The sequence below is a fragment of the Athalia rosae genome, chromosome 4 (genome assembly GCF_917208135.1).
Source record: "Athalia rosae chromosome 4, iyAthRosa1.1, whole genome shotgun sequence".
NCBI classification, from domain to species: domain Eukaryota; kingdom Metazoa; phylum Arthropoda; class Insecta; order Hymenoptera; family Athaliidae; genus Athalia; species Athalia rosae.
In genome coordinates, this window is record NC_064029.1 from 6,357,176 (window position 1) to 6,375,935 (window position 18,760).

General features: G+C 40.8%; 2 protein-coding genes across 19 annotated transcripts in view; both read left to right on the top strand.

The window, feature by feature from the left end:
• The window catches only part of LOC105692637 (protein downstream neighbor of son homolog), a 159,023-nt gene extending 149,890 nt beyond the window's left edge, over nt 1-9,133 (top strand). For 13 of the 14 annotated variants that reach the window (XM_048653893.1, XM_048653892.1, XM_048653896.1 and 10 more), the window contains 6 exons: nt 5,911-6,541; nt 6,632-6,960; nt 7,453-7,676; nt 7,772-7,975; nt 8,096-8,282; nt 8,386-9,133. In XM_048653893.1, coding sequence (XP_048509850.1) covers nt 5,916-6,541; nt 6,632-6,960; nt 7,453-7,676; nt 7,772-7,975; nt 8,096-8,282; nt 8,386-8,570 — 1,755 coding nt within the window. In that variant the 5' untranslated portion in view covers nt 5,911-5,915 and the 3' untranslated portion in view covers nt 8,571-9,133. Of the gene's footprint in view, nt 1-5,501; nt 5,779-5,910; nt 6,542-6,631; nt 6,961-7,452; nt 7,677-7,771; nt 7,976-8,095; nt 8,283-8,385 lie in introns of those variants that run through there. The other variant, XM_012411961.4, reaches the window with a different exon arrangement.
• Nucleotides 9,134-9,459: 326 nt separating this feature from the next.
• On the top strand, nt 9,460-16,133 carry LOC105692645 (zinc finger and BTB domain-containing protein 14-like). Of its 5 annotated transcripts, XM_012411968.3 has the most exons (7): nt 12,796-13,778; nt 13,873-14,136; nt 14,225-14,619; nt 14,692-14,970; nt 15,053-15,445; nt 15,762-15,996; nt 16,090-16,133. In XM_012411968.3, the coding sequence occupies exons 1-6, from the start codon at nt 13,736-13,738 to the stop codon at nt 15,954-15,956; spliced, it is 1,569 nt and encodes a 522-aa protein (XP_012267391.2). In that variant the 5' UTR covers nt 12,796-13,735; the 3' UTR covers nt 15,957-15,996; nt 16,090-16,133. The 5 variants fall into 5 exon arrangements, with proteins under 5 accessions (XP_048509863.1, XP_020711825.2, XP_048509862.1 ...); XM_048653906.1 differs by lacking the exon at nt 12,796-13,778 and adding an exon at nt 9,460-9,483 and having other exon boundaries at nt 15,762-16,133; XM_020856166.2 differs by lacking the exon at nt 12,796-13,778 and adding an exon at nt 11,118-11,857 and having other exon boundaries at nt 15,762-16,133.
• Nucleotides 16,134-18,760: the final 2,627 nt, after the last annotated feature.

Below are 18,760 nucleotides of genomic sequence, written 5' to 3' on the forward strand. Positions count from 1 at the left end.
TAGCCCGCGACGCCCCGACGCTTCGCTTCAAAGGCTAGGTAGCTACTAACGGACACCCTGCAGACAAACCCGCAAGGCTACATCGACGATATTAGAAATGTTACAGCTTATATCGAGCTTGTAACCTTCGCAACCCCTAGCTGATGGGCAGCAACGGTCTTGCCCAGGCCTGTAGTCCACAGGGGGGTGTTCATCCAGATCAGGAAAATCGTGACTCGAGAGGGTACTTCGATCGCGTAACGATTTCAAAAACTGAAAAATCTTCACCCCCGTCGGTTTTCTGTGGAATACATGTATATGTACATTGTTTTTTTTTTTTCAACAGGAAGAGAAAGAGAGAATCTTTTTTGTCCAAGTCCTTACCCTGTGCCAAAAAGGGTTCCAGGCTAAGCCGATATGCATTCATTATAATAAGAAATGGGAGCTGCGCGCGAGTGAAAAGTTTTCAGCGGGCTGCGGCTTATCAAGTTCCCCTGAATTTTATATTATTTAAGAGAATTCTCTTTCTACCACCTTCACCTCCACCTCCGACTACACCCTTCGCCCCAATCCGCGTCCGCCTATTCGACTCAACGCCTCATCCCGCCACCGCGTATATATATATATATATATATACACGTATACGTACCATCCACCGCTCCATCGGTGTAAAAGTTGACTAAACTTTGTTCTTCTGCTCGTAAAAGCGAAGATGCATGGCATTTGAAGTTTGCAAAATGTAATTTGCATATTTATTTGTCCTTTAAAAGAGTTTAGCCGAGTTGTAAGCTGATTTCCTGTGCCACAGCTATACGCGAACTATACGATTTTGATATTATTTCTACTTTCCGCCGCACGCCATATACCTATTATCACTTTTCATACCCCCGCGAACCAACCCTGCCCACACGCTGTAACACGGGCGCAAATAAGGTGACCGAGTAAACGTCCGTTCGTACGATATTTCATGCAAACCGACCAACGGAATGACTTTTCAATTTTATCGCACTCCACCTACACTACAAAGAGAAAACATATCACTTATCACGTGCGGCCCGTTCTACTACTTGTATAAAACCCGGAGTGACGGTCTGAAAATAATTTACAGCAAGGATAATAATTCAAAAAGTGCTGTAACTCGCTTGTTCGTTATTAATTCGCGTATGTAAATTAATCCTAATCGCACGATGTATGCAAATTAAACCAGCCGATGTTTGATAGGCCGTAAACGTCGTCCGAATGTTGCGGATCTGGGACAAGTAGAAGGAAATGAATACTTTTTCGAGTCGACCTTTGGAAAATTAATCGCGAATTCCCAATGACGTTAATCTGTGAGGTGATCCGAGGGAATTCCCGGTTCGCCGTGCGATACGCGAGAGTTGATACAAACAATGAACCGGCGTCTAATATCGAACGCTTTCCATCCCACGTACTGCTTTTTCCGAGGTGCGTTGAATTTCGAAGCAATAAATCCGTAAAAGGTTTCTGCATACAGCACCAGAAGTTCCCGCTCGAGCTTCTCGCAGGAAATGATATAGGCGGTACTCGCCCTGCTGCAAGAATTCAGCGCAGCCCGACCCGCGAGCACCAGCCTTCCTTCTATCAGCTCATCTCAAAGTCTAATACCCCTTGGAAAATACACTGCGCTCATCTCCTCGGATTCTACACATACGCCCCCGGATAGAGGGCGAAACAGATCTCCGGGTTTTACTCTGTAGGAATCCAACTCGCTCGCTGTACCGAAGCCAAAAATCCAGTCAACGGAAAAATCGAATAACAAATATAACGAATAAAAATATTATCATCAAACAGCTTTCCCAATGCACTAGAGTCTGAATAGTTCTCCTGTTCGTCTCTGGTCTGTTTCTGATTTTTTTTTCGTTTATCTTTTCATCCAAACGTCGCAAAATTTTCATGTAATATCCTCGTCATACGTCCAAATTACCTGTTCAGCCTACTTCTGTTCACGCGATTACATGGGATTCTAGAAAAAGTTGATTTTAAAAATTTTTCGAGTTCCTGCAAAGAGTCAAATTTTTTTACGAATAGTTTAAATATGGAGAATCATACTGCGATCGCGCGTATTATGCAAAAAGATTTTTTACGGCGCATCAATTTTGCACGATTTCGGTGCTGCAGGTGTTTGGTCATTTGTATTATACACATAGCCCGACGAATGGCGCCCGAGGGTCTTTGTATGATGCGGCGGTAAGAAATTCTGTATTTTTTCAATTCTGCACGGATGGACGCAACAGGCGGGTCTTCCCACACGAGGGCAGGCAGGCGCAGGCCAGACAGGCAGACCTTCCAGGGTAGCCTCGCGGGGGTGGTTGAGTTAGACGCGTTTATGTTCGGTTTGGCGAACGTGCAGTTCTCGTTTTAACATCAGTAACAAAAACGTCCCCGTAGGGGTCGATCTTCCCATACCATTTCGGAACGTTAAACGTACAGGCGTGAGCGGGGTAATATTCCGTTTCGACAAAGGCAAACTGAAAACAAAACGCTTGGCTAACTGCCTCGAAAACAGAACAAATTCGATCATGCACGCTATCAGCGGTACACAGGAAAATCTGATATCCTCGCTTTATGTTGTGAATACCACTGATCGCGCTATGATTATGCCGCCCACGAAAATGTTTCGTTAAAACAATCAGAATACTATGTTTTCCGAATAAACATATTTTGCTGGAAGTTATGGACTGGAAAATCGATCGCTGGATGAACGTGACATGAACTTTACAGACTTCTTCTGAATTTACAAATAACAGAAACCATCGGGTATCGTCGGAATTTTCGCTCCAGAGGGTGAAAAAATTCAGATATCTCGATGGGAAAAATTTATAGCATAATTTGACCAAAGGATTCGTGTTCCTGGGGTCAAAATACATAAGAAATGCATATTAATTCTGTTGGCAGCAGAAAAATTATAAGACACATCGAGTGGTTTTAGTCGTAGACCCACTTTGCTTCGTCCCATCTATGCATGGAGCGAAATATTCGAATTTCTCAATTCACCAGCGAACCCGAGCTTTGCTGGAGTCAGGTAGCCACGGGCGCGCGGTTTGTTGTGAGGCGTCACCTCTGCTCAGCCCTGAAGGTGACAACTCACAACAAAGCGCTACGCTGCTGGCTACGCTGACTCCAGTTAAGCTCGGGTTCGCTGGTGAATTGAGAAATTCGAATATTTCGACCCATGCATGGATTGCGAAGAATCAAAGTGGTTCTACGACTAAAACCAATCGATATGTCTTATAATTTTTCTGCTCTCAACAGCGAATAATTAATGATTACTCGATCGATTGCAAGAGTAGATGATTTCGGCTTTTAGATTCGGATTTCTGAGCTGATTATACGTGAGATTACTCTTGAGAAGTAAAAAAAAAAATCGATTTTCGGGCCAAAAATAAAGTAGTTTGAAAATTGATTGTATTACACTTTTCTGACGTATTTTGACCTCAGGAATTTAAATCCAAAAGAAAAATTGATCTATCTCTAAAATTGACCGAGTTATCGCCAATTTTCAGCTTTTCGGGGTCAAAAATAAAAAATTGATTTTTTAATCTATATTGATGTAATTTGAGCTCAGAAATCCGAATCTGGAAGAAAAATTGATCTATCTTCAAAAATGACTGATTTATCGCCGAATTATCGCATTTTTTGGCATAAATTTGAGGATATCTCGAAGGGAAAAAATCTTAGCTCAATTTGGTCAACGGATTCGTGTTCCTGAGGTCAAAATACGTAAGAAAAGTGCCATACGATCAATTTTTAAAAATAAAAAAATTTTGCCAAAATTTGAGATTTTTCCAAGGGGTACCCCTTACGATTTTTTCAAATTTTGGCCAAAATTTTTTATTTTTTAAAATTGATCGTATGGCACTTTTCTTACGTATTTTGACCTCAGGAACACAAATCCGTTGTCCAAATTGAGCTAAGATTTTTTCCCTTCGAGATATCCTCAAATTTGTACCAAAAAATGCGAAAAAATGGGGATAACTTTGTCATTTTCGCAGATAGACCAATTTTTCTGTCGGATTCGGATTTCTGAGCTCAAATTACATCAAGATAGACTAAAAGCTCAATTTTTTATTTTTGACCCCAAAAAGCTGAAAATCGACGATAACTCGGTCAATTTTATAGATAGATCAATTTTTCTTTCAGATTCGGATTTCTGAGGTCAAAATATACTTGAATCCAGTGAAAAATCAATTATTTATACTTGACCCCAAAACCAACATTTTTCAAAATCGATTGTGATACGTTCCGACAAATTTTCACCTCAGGAACACGAATTTGCCGAGTGAATTGAGCACAGGATAAAACTGATGATAAAATCCCAAATTTTCTGTTTTCGAAGACGAAAAACTCGCAATTCATTGATTGATTAGCAAGTTAGATCAATTGATTACTTCATGCTTAACTAAGCAGCTGCACGATTGACTATCACCTACGTAAAAAATAGAAGCCTGCTGCTTGGTTTTGCCAGTCAATAAGTTTAGGCATCTTTGATACATACGCTTACTGAAATTATTTCTCTAGATTGTGATTGATTATACATGTTAAGTTTTATCAAAGGTAAAGATATATACCGATATCGTACCTATGTACGTATCCTTCTAACCAAGCTTTAGAAAAACACTTTAGATCCTTATAAAGCTCACCGAACTCCAAAGTTCTGCAGAGAAAACACTACACATATGTATATACGCGGGAATTTTTATCCCGCGAAAGACATGGTCAGACAACATAAGCGGTCATCCAATGCATAATGCATGGCTTCGATATTAGAAGTAGGGTTTCTACTGTGGAACGAGATGCAGGCTGGTTTTATATATATTTTATATATCTGGAAGGGCACCTCTCAAAGTGAACCATATCTGTATTACGACGTGGGGTGGAATTCGTTCTTCTGGAAGAAAAGCGACTAAGCTAGCTTCTCAGCGGACCTGACATCATATTTATTGCCCTACAGTTGCAACGAAAATATATAGAACGTAATTTATTATTTACTCTCCTCTGCCACCTTATCAAGAATACATTTTTTTGTTTTCATTTTTCTTTTTATCTCACTCTGTTTTGCCTACTTCTTGCTTATTCCGTTAACAATACTTCATCTAGCATTCAAGCAGTATCTAGAATGACCCAAAAAAGCGACAGCAATCGCAAGATGATAATATTCTTTCGATGAAATACATTTTTCATTTTCCAGGATGATAATATTTTTTTGATGAAATACATTGTCACTTTCATTCGGAATCAATTTCTCGTGCATTATGGTACGTGATAGAAGGATCTGAAAATAATAAATATTTTGTCTATTCAACTGTATGGCAGATGCAGAAAATCGAATGAAAACATGATCAAGTAATTGAATTTGTAAAACACAAGTCTCTGTGAAGTTCTTCCATCGGTAATTGACAATAAGTACTCAATTATTTGATGAAACCTCAGTTCTGAATATTCGAAACTTGGGCGCCGTCGTGAAATTTATTTTGCGCGCGTTAGTCCCTCCTGCTGATCGCGCAGCTGCTTGAGTGCATACTTGTCAGTTTTGTTGTGTATCGTGACTGCTCCTAGTTGATATGTCAAATTGTGGACGTTATATTATTTAGAAGCAAACTTTGGCAATCTCATAAATTTTCAATGGTTTCTTTTCTTCTGAAAAAATAATGCATGTATGGAACCAACAGAGAATGTAACTTACTACATGCGAATGAAATAATTAACCTCAAAAGGCAGAGAGTGTTTACTTTCTACCCAGGAGGTTTCATTGACAACACAAACTTGCAGAAAGAAATGGTATTCAGATAACTTGTGTCGTTTTGAATAACTTGATTCTTGCCATCTAGTATAATACTGTACATGATTGATTTTAATTCATAACTATTGCTGTAAAGTTTTGTCGTCTAAGCAAATGATTTTTGCTCACAGGATCTATGACAAAGTTGACTCACAAATTACCAATGGGAGACCCGTTGCCAGGAGACATTGCAGAATGGAAAATGCCGGATCAGGTGATGCAGCTACATCGGCTCAAGTTGAAGAAACGAGCGCTGCAAGCTCGCATGAACAGAACATCTATTCAAAAAGTTCCATCCTCGATAGATTTGACTAGCTCACTCACTTCAATTGATGGTAGCGTAAACCCTGTATCTCAGAAACGTAAAAATCCATTTGCAAGGGATACAACATTCAAAAAGCACAAGACAAATCCAATAACAACACAAGAATTAGAGGCTAGTAGTGACACAACGCTTTTTGAATTATTGAACATCCAAAAATCGAAGAATAAAGCTGCACATGGAGAAGATACTTACACATTTACAAGTGTGCTATCAAAACTAGAAAATGGATATGTAGAGGAACCTGGACCTCCTAAAGGAGCGAATTACATTCCAGTAGATTGGACTTTAAATACGAAAATGCGATTTATGTCCCCCAAACCTTTTGCTTGGAATGGCAAACTCAAAACAACAGAAGAGGCATCAGCCACTACAGGTTTTGTTCGATGCCTTGATATCGGTGAGGAGGAAACCACGCTGGATACTAGTCCCAATGCCAGGTGCTTGTCTAATACTTGTTCTATGAAAAATCATTCATTAAACTGAATCTAAGTGTTTGGAATTTTTATTCGGAACTTGAATTTCCACAGGTTTCATAGATGCTGTTTGGTTTGGCAGCATCCCTCACTGCCTTGGATTGAATTATTTCCTCGTTCTGCTGGCAAAATGAGTGCAGCTATGATGAGCGGTCCAATGGCAGCCACAAACCAGTACGTAAAAGATGCACTACACAGAGATTGGAGCGAAAGCTTCAGATCCTTGTTCCAACTCGTCAGGGCAAGACAGTGCCCTTATTTCTATGTATGTGCCAATACATTCACCGTCCTTTTCCGAGCTGCGGGTATTTGTGGGCTTTCACAAGTCCACGCTTTACTTACACCGACCACTAGGGGGTTCCGACAAATTCTCAAACAAGCAGGTAATTTTTTCTTTCACTTGTCTTTCATGGCTTTCATTGTCGTACACGAAATACAAATTGGAATGATCTACAATTGGCTACTCTGGTCCCTGCTTATGAGGTAAAACTACAAATACGATTGAAGAACTCAAAGAATATTTACATTACATGAGTACAAGATGATTTTTCATGAAGATAATGAGTACGAGCGAATTGTTCTATGATTGATAACATGAAAGAAAATCCTTGTACCATACCTATTATATATTGCATGGTGGTAACAAGGCGGATATCGCTGAGTCCACAATCGTGATTTTCGCTTGCCAGTAACTTACCAACTGGTCGTATACATCGTGAGTTGTGAGAGTCGAGAGTCGGTAAAGAAGAGGACCAACATTCGCTTCAATCTGGTTATTGATTTTCACCCTGTTCAATATCTGACGACGGATTGATGGTCCCTTCAACCTTATACAGTTATACATCAATTGAGTTATCATCGATTCTGGATTCCAGATATTGTATTTACAATGCCATTAAAAAAAGAATCCAAAAGACGGTCAGACACTACAGATTCTGGGTGCGATACTCTGGATTCTTCAGTGTCGAATATGACAAATCCTTCTTCTAAGGAGGAGCATTTAAATGAAGACGATGACGACGAAGATGCACCTGCCGAAAAGTGGCTTCAAAGTCTCGGTGTCGAAGCTTCCGAAATTCGAAAAATCAATAGTTCCCAGGCACGTAATCGACCACCCCAAATTCACAAAACATACTGTGATTCAAAAGTCGGTTATCCACATAGTGACCTAATTCTCATAATCATTTACTTCAGGCCCGCCTGAACCAGGAGAAAGAAAGTGAACTGGACAACACAAGAGAGTCATTGATTTTTGTACAAGACGTTGAAGCGCAAGCTTTGTTTAACTTTCTGATCAATTGTAAATCAGCAGTCGCTGTCACAGGTGCCATGGCGGGAATTCCCCCTACGCTTTTGGCACCAACCGCATTCCATGGCGCAACACTTAAACCATTAAAGGTGCATATATATAAGCATAATGTCGGCGCTCGGCCAGCGATAATCGTCCGGGCGAAATAACATTACAAATCTCAGATCTTCCCCTATTATGCTTATAGCATAGTTGTAATACTTTTGTAGGTCAAGGAAAGTGTTGTCAATGTCGACAACGAAAAATTTTATTCACTCGAACTGCGTGGACCCTTGCTACCTCATACGCTGCCTTCTCTCTGTCATTTAATGACTTCTAGTCACCTAGAAAAATTTTCAGTCAGTTGCGCCCACGTCGATTCAACGACTTCTTTCTCGCTGGCGAGACATGGTCAAGGTGAATCGAGTTTTCTGCTATTACTTTTTTGTATCTACTCCAAGTGATTACAGGTACAGTTGGGGCTGATTTTGATATTGTTTTATTTATCATTTACGATCAGATGGGGGTGAAGCAGCGGAACCAAAGGATCCAGCGAAGGCGCCTCCTAGTGTGTTTGGTCAGGAAAATCTAAGCGATTGTGGTTTCGGTCCGAAATTACTCAAGCATTTTTGCAGCCCCGATCCTACGCGTATACTGGTTTTAGAGAGCTTGAAATTTTCCAACGACGGATACATTTGGTCCTGATTAATAAGATGAATTTTAACTTCGACGATACGCGGTCACCTATACCAAAAATGTTCAAATTCAATTTGTTATTCACACCTTGATCTACAGGTGACCGTCCAGTTGAATATATCGTTAGTTTTACTTAAACGAAAGCTGATATCATCGTGAAATCTCAAAAATGGAGTCAAGGTTGTGCAGTGACCGCTTTCGCTCAGTCTGACAATTGACTCAAATTTTTAATCGGTCATCTACTTTGTCGAACGCGAATAATCAAGTAAAGACAATGATCATCTTCAAACATTCGCTAATTAAGGTTGATCATGTATTTTTCTATCTTTTTTATTACAACTTTTACCAGCATGTTTTGATAGTAAAGCAAACCAACGGCATCTAGTCAGCATGATTTTTAACGCTGAATCTTCAATATCAAATCCTACTCGCAACCCGCTGCAGATATTCACCGCGGGTCATCATCTTTTTATTTATTATAGGTATTAAGATAAAACACGTGCCTTAACTTTGTCGGATGTCTCTATATTTGTGAGGCGTGAAGCCCAATAAAATGCATTATTATACCAGTACTATATTTTCCCTCCTATTTCCCCGTTTCCAGAATAAGTATATCAAGTGCACTTTAGCGAACGTGCGTTTGAAGACGCCTGTTGAGAAATATTCAACATCGTTTTTAAAATTCTCCGAAACTACTTCACAGAATTTCCAATCGAGAGAGGCAATTAGTCTGCTAATGGATCGTGCCGTTGTACAACGCACTCTGATTACGAAGGCATTGGTATACCTATACATATCTCTTGTAGATTGTGGTCTACGTTATCGCCACAATTTCCTATCTTGACTATTTTCTCAGTTTGTCTAACGAGCCATTCATTTCAGAATTATCTCCGCATCTTTTCGACGCTGGAACCACCAAAGGGTGAGCAACGATTTTAATATATTTTCAACGCCTATTACCAGCCGTTTGATAATTTTTGTTGAAAATTCCATTTTCTTGAAAGTGTACGCAATTTTTAGGGTATTCGAAGAAATAATTACAAGCCTTCACCGTGCACGTGTCAATAATACTAGTAAATTCCATTGACGAATATCCATAGATCACTAGCTCAAGAAATTATTCAAATTTCGACCGTGCAAGTAATTTTCCTTCGTAGGTCACAGAATGTGAAAGTTGGAAAAGTAAAGCGTCTAGCCCCCATTCCGCTTATTACCGGCTCATATTATACATTAGAACAGCTCGTCGTCCTAATCACGCAGTCGGAAATAGATAATAACTTCATACGGCCTACGTTTGCCTATTGTACGGGTAGGTGGTATACATACGCCATAATTAGTTTTCTATTTATTCTACCGAGAATTGTTTGCTTCCAACGTTTTCGAGGACTAGTACAAGTGGAATGAATGCCACACTTCATTTTTCATATATTTTTCATATTTCTTGCTGGCTTGACGCAGTCGCTCAGCCCACAGTGGATAAACACGAACAGACCCTAAGGGTTGTTGCGATCAGTTCAAAAATCCGAGAAAACCGACAAAAGTTATAATAGTTATTTGGGGTGAAAAATAATCATCGTCTGACTTTTTCCTCTACATACCCCAAACGTATGGGACCCAAGGCAAAACCAATGACTAAAGAGATACTCTAGTTCTGAGCTGGTCGTATGACAAAAATGAATTTCGAGCACCGGATATCACTAATAATCGAATGTTAGAGTTGATGAATTGGTTGAGAAGAGAAAAGTTACTCGGACGTCTTCTTCGAGGTTTTGGTGTCGCGTCACCTCGATTATCGGTAACGCGGGGAGCGTCGTCGTTTTCAGGAGTCCAGAAGGGTGTATTTTGGAAGCGACGTAGGGGGTTGGCTACCCCTAAAAATAACGAATCGATATGAACTGCCCCCGAAACAGGATTCAAGATTCCACCGCAGCGTTTTCGGGCTATACGAGCCGCAGGGGGTCGTCCGAGGGTTGCGTCCTTCGTCCTACGCGTCATCGTATACATATGTATATAGTTGTATGTATAACTGATCCGATGTAAATGTATGCCTGCTGAAATACTCGCGTCATATCGATTGTACTTTCGACGATTGATGCCCTTTTAGCCCTTAAAATTAAAAAATTGAAGAATCGTTCAACCCTACGGTTTTCGATTCCTTTCGTGCTCTCTCAAATTTTCAGTTCAAAAATTTCACTCTTCTCCGATAGAACAGCGCATTTGACAGAAACGAAAAGAGTGGCTCACTTTTACGCTTTGGAAACACTGCGCCAGTCTGGCAAAACTTTAATCTCAGTAAACTAAAGAGATATTATTTTCCAAAAAAATTATTCAAACCAGCAAATGCTTCGTACAAGATTCTAGGATGGATGGAAAGATCTTTGGATAGCGGTTCTTCCGCTCGCAGAGGTGGTGGCTCGGCAGCGTTCGAGCTGGTTGTCCCGAAGATAAGAAATCTGCTGCCAATTACAGTTACGTATCAGCGAATGCCGATCAATCGGCAAACTTGTGTACCGATAACGATCCGAGACAATATTTATAATTGCAGCTATCGCCCCAGGGCATCGTAGGCTGGATCATCTTCCTAGTTATACTTGTCCCAGAAAGTGAAGTAACGTCTATACGATGCGTAGAAATCGAGTAGACGCTTACGCACCGACAAGAATTAAGGGGATAGTACAATTATTGGAGTGAAAACAACGCTGACGAGTGACGGGGACACGCGTAGGTAAATCTCGTTAACGTATAGGTGTTATAGGTATATAGTCGTCGAGGTTTTCGCTCCTCGACGACTATAGCATGCGTACGCGAGTACGAAGAGAGATCCGAAATTGCCCCTGACTACGCGCTATACAAGTGCGTGTGCGGGTGTAGCTGATTCGGCGGCAGGGGTGAGGTGGGCAGAGGGACAGGGTAAGGCGGGGGCGCGTCCCCTCGGAGCTCGCCGTGTGGGGGGTGAAGTTCCCCCCCTGGCAGGGCTTTGCCCCCGGCCCATCGCCGAGTTTCCAGTCCCCCGTTGATATCGGGCGCGGAACGTCGAGGGAGCCTCTATGTGCCCCGGGACCGTACGTGGCAACGGTGCCCTCCGAAAATTATAAATTAAAGTCTGAGGGACATGGTCCTCGAACGGGGTTCTACTTAGAGGTTCGAAGAACAGAAGTTGACAAAAAAATTCCGGATTCCGCGATTCGCTCGGACGATCAACCGGGTTCCGCAACTCGGAGATAAGAAGAGTCGCGAGGACACCGAGGGCAATCGCTTCCACCGATTCCTTGACCAAGATCTCGAAAGACGCAGGGGTAAGTTTCCTCCTCTCCTCGTCCACCCCCCTCTCGCGACCTTTTCATTCTTTGGAGTATAAACTCGCGTGAGTTTTCGTGTGTTCGGCACATGTACGGACGGTTCAGAAGATCACAATGAGCCAGCGTAGTGTCTTCGGTTATATTCGTGTCTTTTGATTCTCGCGTGAGCTTGGAAGTTGGATCGCCTATGTGCGAGCGTTGGTCGTTCAGGGGTATAAATAGACAGTCCGAAGTTGCGCGACCGGGTGATGGGGAAATCTGGCCCTGTGTCCGATGTCGGTCGATCATGAAGAACAGTATTCTAGAAAATAGATTCAAAGATCCGTTTTTTTTTTGGGATTAAAAATTTTTTGAACTATCGTCAAAGACCTTTGATTTCTAGCTTCAAATTACGGGATTACAGAGGACACGTTTTATCCCGTTCGTCGTATTAATCTGCGGGTATCCATGTAGTGGGTTACGAGATATCCAATAAAATCTCGCGTCGTCGGACTTGCGATTATTTTTGACTCGCAATATTTCAATTAGCGCATGCTGCTGGAGGCATTTAAACGAGCGGGTGATTCGTTCATGGGGACTAACAGGTGACGTAATAGTATACCGCCTTTCGTTGAAAGATATTGATTTCGATATGAACCCATCCAGTCGTACTGGTTTCCACGTTGCATGAGATCGTGTTGTTCCCCATAAATATCTTCCTCCCAAGGTCGGTGCTGATCAGAGGCAGAAATTTGAACGGCTGCACCGATCTGCGGAAGTCACCGCATCGCCTTTTGGCCGACTTGGATTTTACGAGAGAAAAAAAAAAAAAAAATTTTATGGTTTGCCACTGGTTAAAAAACCTGCGTAGAAATATTCACAAATGTAAATGTGTAATAGTCGTCAGTTGGCGGTGCGTTGTATTTTTACTTTCACGCTTTGAACCCTCGGCACACGGGACAACAGCTCGCGTTGCATGGGGCCGCCAACAAATTATGGATCGACTTCGGAGCTTTACTCTGCGCATGACCACGTGGTTCCCCTTCGACCCCCGCTGAGCTTGGATACAAACACTCTGTACTATCTCGTATCGTACCGTGTGGATTCCAAGAATGTCGAGGCGATGATGGAGAGAAAATTCGTTTCTGTTTGCTTATGAATTATTATCTTATGCTTCTCCCTCTTCGTAATTGCACCACTCAATAATTCACAAGAACGGAGTGCACGTACGAGAAATTTGAAAACCGTACGCGAAAATTGAACAGTTTGGAGAAATAATTTATTGCAGAAAATATAATGCAAAATAAATGGTTGTTCAATTAGCGATCTCGATCTCGAGAGCCTTTCCAAAATCTCTACAAAACAAGGCAGCGCATGAATATGTACCCGCATCGTTGAGGGTGGCTATTAATTAAAGCTTGAAATATGGCATGCGCGTAATTTTTTAATCCCATTGCACTTCCAACAAAGGATTTTCATGTCAGCCACGTCGTTTCCACAGCCCTTCGTACGGCTTTTTATTGGCTACTGCACGGCATCTCAATGCCACGGGTACAATATTAGCGCAAATGTAATTTACAAAAGTGGCGGGGAAGTAATTTAAATCCAGCCAAATGAGCGCCAATCACGTTATTTAGTGTAATGTAAATTAGGGCAATTTTTCCTCCTATAAACACTAATTGATACTCGATAAATTTTCCACGCCGGTGTGGAGAATCCATTCATCTGACAACGAATGAGAATTCCAAATTCGGTACAAGTTACATGGTCCCAATTTCCAATTTTGCTTTGTACCACGCGTACACAATATTTTATCAATCGACTGTAATTACGTACTCGTAGTGTTGGATGTCCACACCAGGATTAGTAAGGATTCTGAAGGTATAATAGGTATAGATGTTTGTGTTATTCGCGAAACATGATCCTGTCAACCTTGAAGGTAGCCATTTATACTCTGGATAGTATTTACAAATCCACACGAATAGAGGACAGGTGGACATAACGTTAATGGAGATATGGCGTTCATTTCGCAGAAGTCACGCGGTTGAAGCAGAGTCAAGATCATCGTCTCGCAACCATGGGGGACAAGACGTTCAATTTAACGTGGAACAACCACCTGGCGAATCTTTCCGGACTATTCGAGGGTCTTTACAGAAGCGGATCTCTCACGGATACGACTCTCGCTTGTCAAGGTGGCATGCTCAGGGCGCATAGACTCGTGTTGGCCGCTTGCAGCCCCTATTTCGAAAGGGTATTCAAAGAACATTATGGCGATCAGCCAATTCTCATTCTCAAAGGTAAGAAGACTCCGATCGATCGATAATTTTCTAGACATCCACTCGGTTCTCGGACAATCGCATCGTATCATCTGTGTAATTATCAAAGGTGTGGCGGTCGAAGAGATGGAATGTCTTCTGGACTTCATGTACAGAGGATCCATCGACGTTGCCGAGGAGCATTTAGCTTCGTTGATAAAAACAGCGACGGATTTGGAGATCAGGGGACTTTCGGCTGACCATAGAAACGAGAGTTCGAGTTACCGTCCGCCAAATGTGAAATCCTCCAACGCGCAAAACAGACTTCAGAGGTGTCAGATAGAGACCAGTGTCCAGGCAATCGAACGACGAACGGATTGCAGAAGCTCCGGAACTTCGTCCAATATCTACCACCACAAACAGAAAGAGGATGACATAAAACTCGAAGAAATCGAGGACGATCCTATGGTCCTGGAAAACGAAGAGGGCTTCGAAGCTTCCATGGATACCCCCGAGGAACAAATTGTAAAAGGACTATTCGAAAATTTATATCTTCTCGAAAATCGCGAGCCATTGCTGAAATATTTTTCCTTTCAGAGACATATCCCCCCGGCAATGTACAAACGGGAGACCAGATTCAAAGGGCAAAAACGGGTCCCAGTTGGTCGAGCTTCCAGGACGAACGAAGTTCTCGATATAAAAATCAAGGACTGTGTGTCTCTGAAGAACACGCCGGGCGAGGCCTTGTTCGAAGATAGCATGTCGATGTCCGCGAGCAGAGAAGAATCCACATTCGACAATTGTTCGGATCCAACGGTACCCACGGTACATTTGAACGAGGATATTTTCGAACAGGAACAAGATCTCGATAATTTAGTAAGCGAACGGTCCGAACGTGGCGATTGTCACGCCGCGCTATTACTCGCCAATTATTCCTCATTAAATATTTTCCAAACAGGGACCAACCAGTTCCGCGACTCCCACGGACTTGGACACGAAGCCGCATTCTGTTATTTCCGTAAAGTCGGAAGGAGGAACTGCGGGAAAGCGTGTCAACTCCAAAGAACACAAAGCGCAGTACAAACCGTTCTCTTGTGATCTCTGTACGTTGGCTTTTACGAGGGCCTCTCATCTCGCGAGGCACAGACGCGTTCACACGGGAGAACGTCCCTTCGCTTGCACCCTTTGCCCGAGAATGTTTGCTAGGCAGGATAAGTTAAAACAGCATTTAGACTCCCATCTTTTGTGGCCGAAGCGTCGAACCACCTCGGCAAATCTTACCGGACACACGGTCTCCGGAACGGAGAGCAGCGGCACCCCGGCCAAGGGGAAACGCGGAAGACCGCGGAAGGTGACTTGCTGCAGCTGACCATCTTAACTTCCTAAACGTGTAAATCTGACTTGAAGCTATGAAAAGTGTCATTTATTATTTTGTTAGTTTGAAACCAGTAAAGTTCGTTCGTTCGTTCATCTCATCGAATTTCTCATCATCTTTTCCTTCTGTTTCTCATACTGATAAGGAGACCGGAGCCGGTTGTTTCAATTCGTTTGTACTTCTCTATTTTTTGAGCCGCATAAAAATTTCGCTCGACAACCAGCCCCGTCCTCCGAAATTACCAAGCCCAGTTTACCGGAAGTTGAAATTGAAGTCTGAATTTTACTTTTAGATACCTTCGGAACAGTCTGCTATGGAGGAAATTCTGAAATTCGGTGAATTTAGTTCACTGCTAAACAAATCGCAACGAATCGAGGGTGGAAATGACGGAGAGAGTGTTACCTGCGTCAAGGATGAGGCGTCGCTTTACAAGGACGTTGACTGTAGCTACGGATGCCAAGTTGAAAACGGTCACGATGTTCAGTAAGAGAAAAAGGCATAACGAACAACAGCAACAACTAAAAAAAGTAGGTTTCGCAGCGCGATAATATATCCCTTGCGATCCAACCGCGCGGATATTATGCAACTGTGAGCACTAATATTTTTCTATATCTCTGCAGAACGTCGGAAAATATGATCAATTGTAACGTGCGGAAGTTTAAGGTACACAGATAATTATATTATAATAGAATAAATATCGACCAACTTACATTTTTAGCAAAGACTGCGTAGTAGGCTTGACTGAAAATACGAGCTAAAACTAGTTTTCGATATTTTGTCATACACAATTGTAACATATATACTTTAAAGTACAAATACCCATTTATAGCCATTTACTATTGGCATCGCGTACATAATTATCATTAATCGATCAAAGATTAACCATTCCTCGGCAACTCCACGCCCTATTACATACGGTGCAATATCGATCTGCTTGAATATTTAGCTTTTAAATATTTTAAATAATTTCCCCTGATTTTCGTTATTTCTTTATCGTTAATTCGTCAACCGTTGAAGAGGTCTTGTAAGGATCATTGCCTTCGGAATGGTCTTATTAACTTTCTAGGCGCGATCAGAATCGAACTGTACAACATACGTACATACACGCATATACTCGGTTGAAGCTTCTATTTATTGTTGCTGTATAAAATTCGTTTTATTTGTTGATTATTGTTGTTTAATTTTTATGTATCGTCGATATGCAGCTGTTCGATGTACATGATACATGATACGCGGCATATAACGATGAATATCTAACACATGACGTGCAATTTTTAGTGTTCATTAAGTGACGATTATTATTGTATAGGTATATATAATTAAATCAATCATTATCATATGATGTCAGCTCGTAGAGGATCTGTGCAATTTATCATTTAGATACGTTAATTTTTCCCCGAACTCCGTCCGGCAGGCGGTAATCCCTGAAAATCAGGATACAATATTCCGGTTCATGTTCTCTCAAATGAAAAATAATTGTTTAAAAGAATTATACAGAAAAATTGGAATAAAAAATAATATATGTATATACGATGTATACACTTATACATACCTACAAATAAAAAAGAACATGAAGGCTGGACTAACTAATTATGTATATATATCAACTTCATTATCTCTCTTTATTTAATAATTATTGACATACAGTATATTTTTACAAATATTTCAGTTGCACACAGGTGTATTTATTTATGTTCAGTTTTCTTATGTTTTTTGGTTTTCATTTTCATTTTTCTTCAAATTGTACAGTTTAATAAAAAACAAGAATATTGTGCAACGGTTTTACAGACAGCGCTCAAGTCGTTTGGTATAATTAATAATACCACGAAATAAACGAGGGGCAGTGTTTTATAAATTACGGAACAGAAATATTCTAGTCGTAGATAGAGATGAAATTCGACGCGAGCCGCGAAGATTTATCGATAATTTAAGCCTGCCAAGCAACGTCCGCTATTCCAACTCTTTTTTTTTTGTTGCGATAGGTATCTGAATTTTCTCAAACTCTTCGCGCGTGCACAGGATACATGTGCATTTTACGGTTATTAACCGTGTACATCGCCTGTTTGATCAAAAAATGTTTAGTTGCAATCAGAATGTAACGTGAGATTACGACACCAAAAGCGTATTCGTTACAACGACCTCATCATTTTCTGATTATTAATTAATTAATCAATCAACGTAATATCAATTAATTGATCAATTGATTAATTCATTTAACCTAGCCCTCGTTATACATCGACATAATTTTCGAGGAGCCACAGAGCAGCTTTAGACATTGCTGTAGCCAACGATGAATGTTATAAATATTTGATTTATTGGTTGAAAACAGCAATTTCCAATTATAAACAAAATATGTTCGGGGCTCATTTGTAGAACTTCCCAGTGGCCTCTCAACTTTATCTATAAGATCCTACGGGTATAGAATATCCATTAAATTTCTTATACTCCAATCAACTATGGGGATTATCGAATAATTATTTCGTATCAGATACTCCTAATAAATTTTACTACCGACTACATAAATTTTCTTTTTTTTTTCCAAGCAGATTATATATCTATTTCACCAGCCTATTATCTAATCGCCGATACCACCCGCATGGGTTTTAATCATTTATCGTATTTATCTTCATCTATTATTTACCGACCGTTCAAGTTGTTGAAAAAAGGGACAAATAGTCAGATAACCATAAGTCGCGAAATCGATTTAATTCCGTAGAAATTCATCTGAACGGAAAGTGATATAAATTTTGCACTAGGTGATGAACTAGGGCGACAAAAACTGTTGGAAGTTATACAATATTATAGGCCTACCTCAGCAGCTCGAGCTATTTGCACCTTTAAATAACGAATTGGGTTTCGATCGTGTAAGTTTATATGTAATTATAATCCACTCGCAGTTACTGCAGCATCGCTGCAGGTTGTGCTATCGAGTCGATTCATCTATACATGTTTCCGTATCGACTCGAATATTTTTTATATGATAGAGTTGCATCGGATAAAGTTGGGACTCTGCGAGGGAATGGAAAACGAATTTTAGCCTGCTGAACTAAGACGCTCCTACTTAAATTCTTAACTACGATATACGCGACACACATCGACATCATGCAGGATTATAACAACGATCATGAAATTTTCATAATTTTATATCCAATATTCAATTCAACGAATTATCTAATCACGCGATTTTATTCCATACACGTGCGTACATTGCTTGGCACACTTAATTTAAAAAGATTTTATTTCTTTCGGATTTTGTTGTTACAGCGTCGATGCTGTTAGAGTTTTTTTTTG

Coding starts and splice junctions, on each gene's coding strand:
- LOC105692645 (XM_012411968.3), top strand. CDS start 13,736: ATGTTTGTGTTATTCGCGAAACATGATCCTGTCAACCTTGAAG. Junction 14,137..14,224: donor GCCAATTCTCATTCTCAAAG/GTAAGAAGACTC, acceptor TAATTATCAAAG/GTGTGGCGGTCGAAGAGATG. Junction 14,620..14,691: donor ATACCCCCGAGGAACAAATT/GTAAAAGGACTA, acceptor TTTTCCTTTCAG/AGACATATCCCCCCGGCAAT.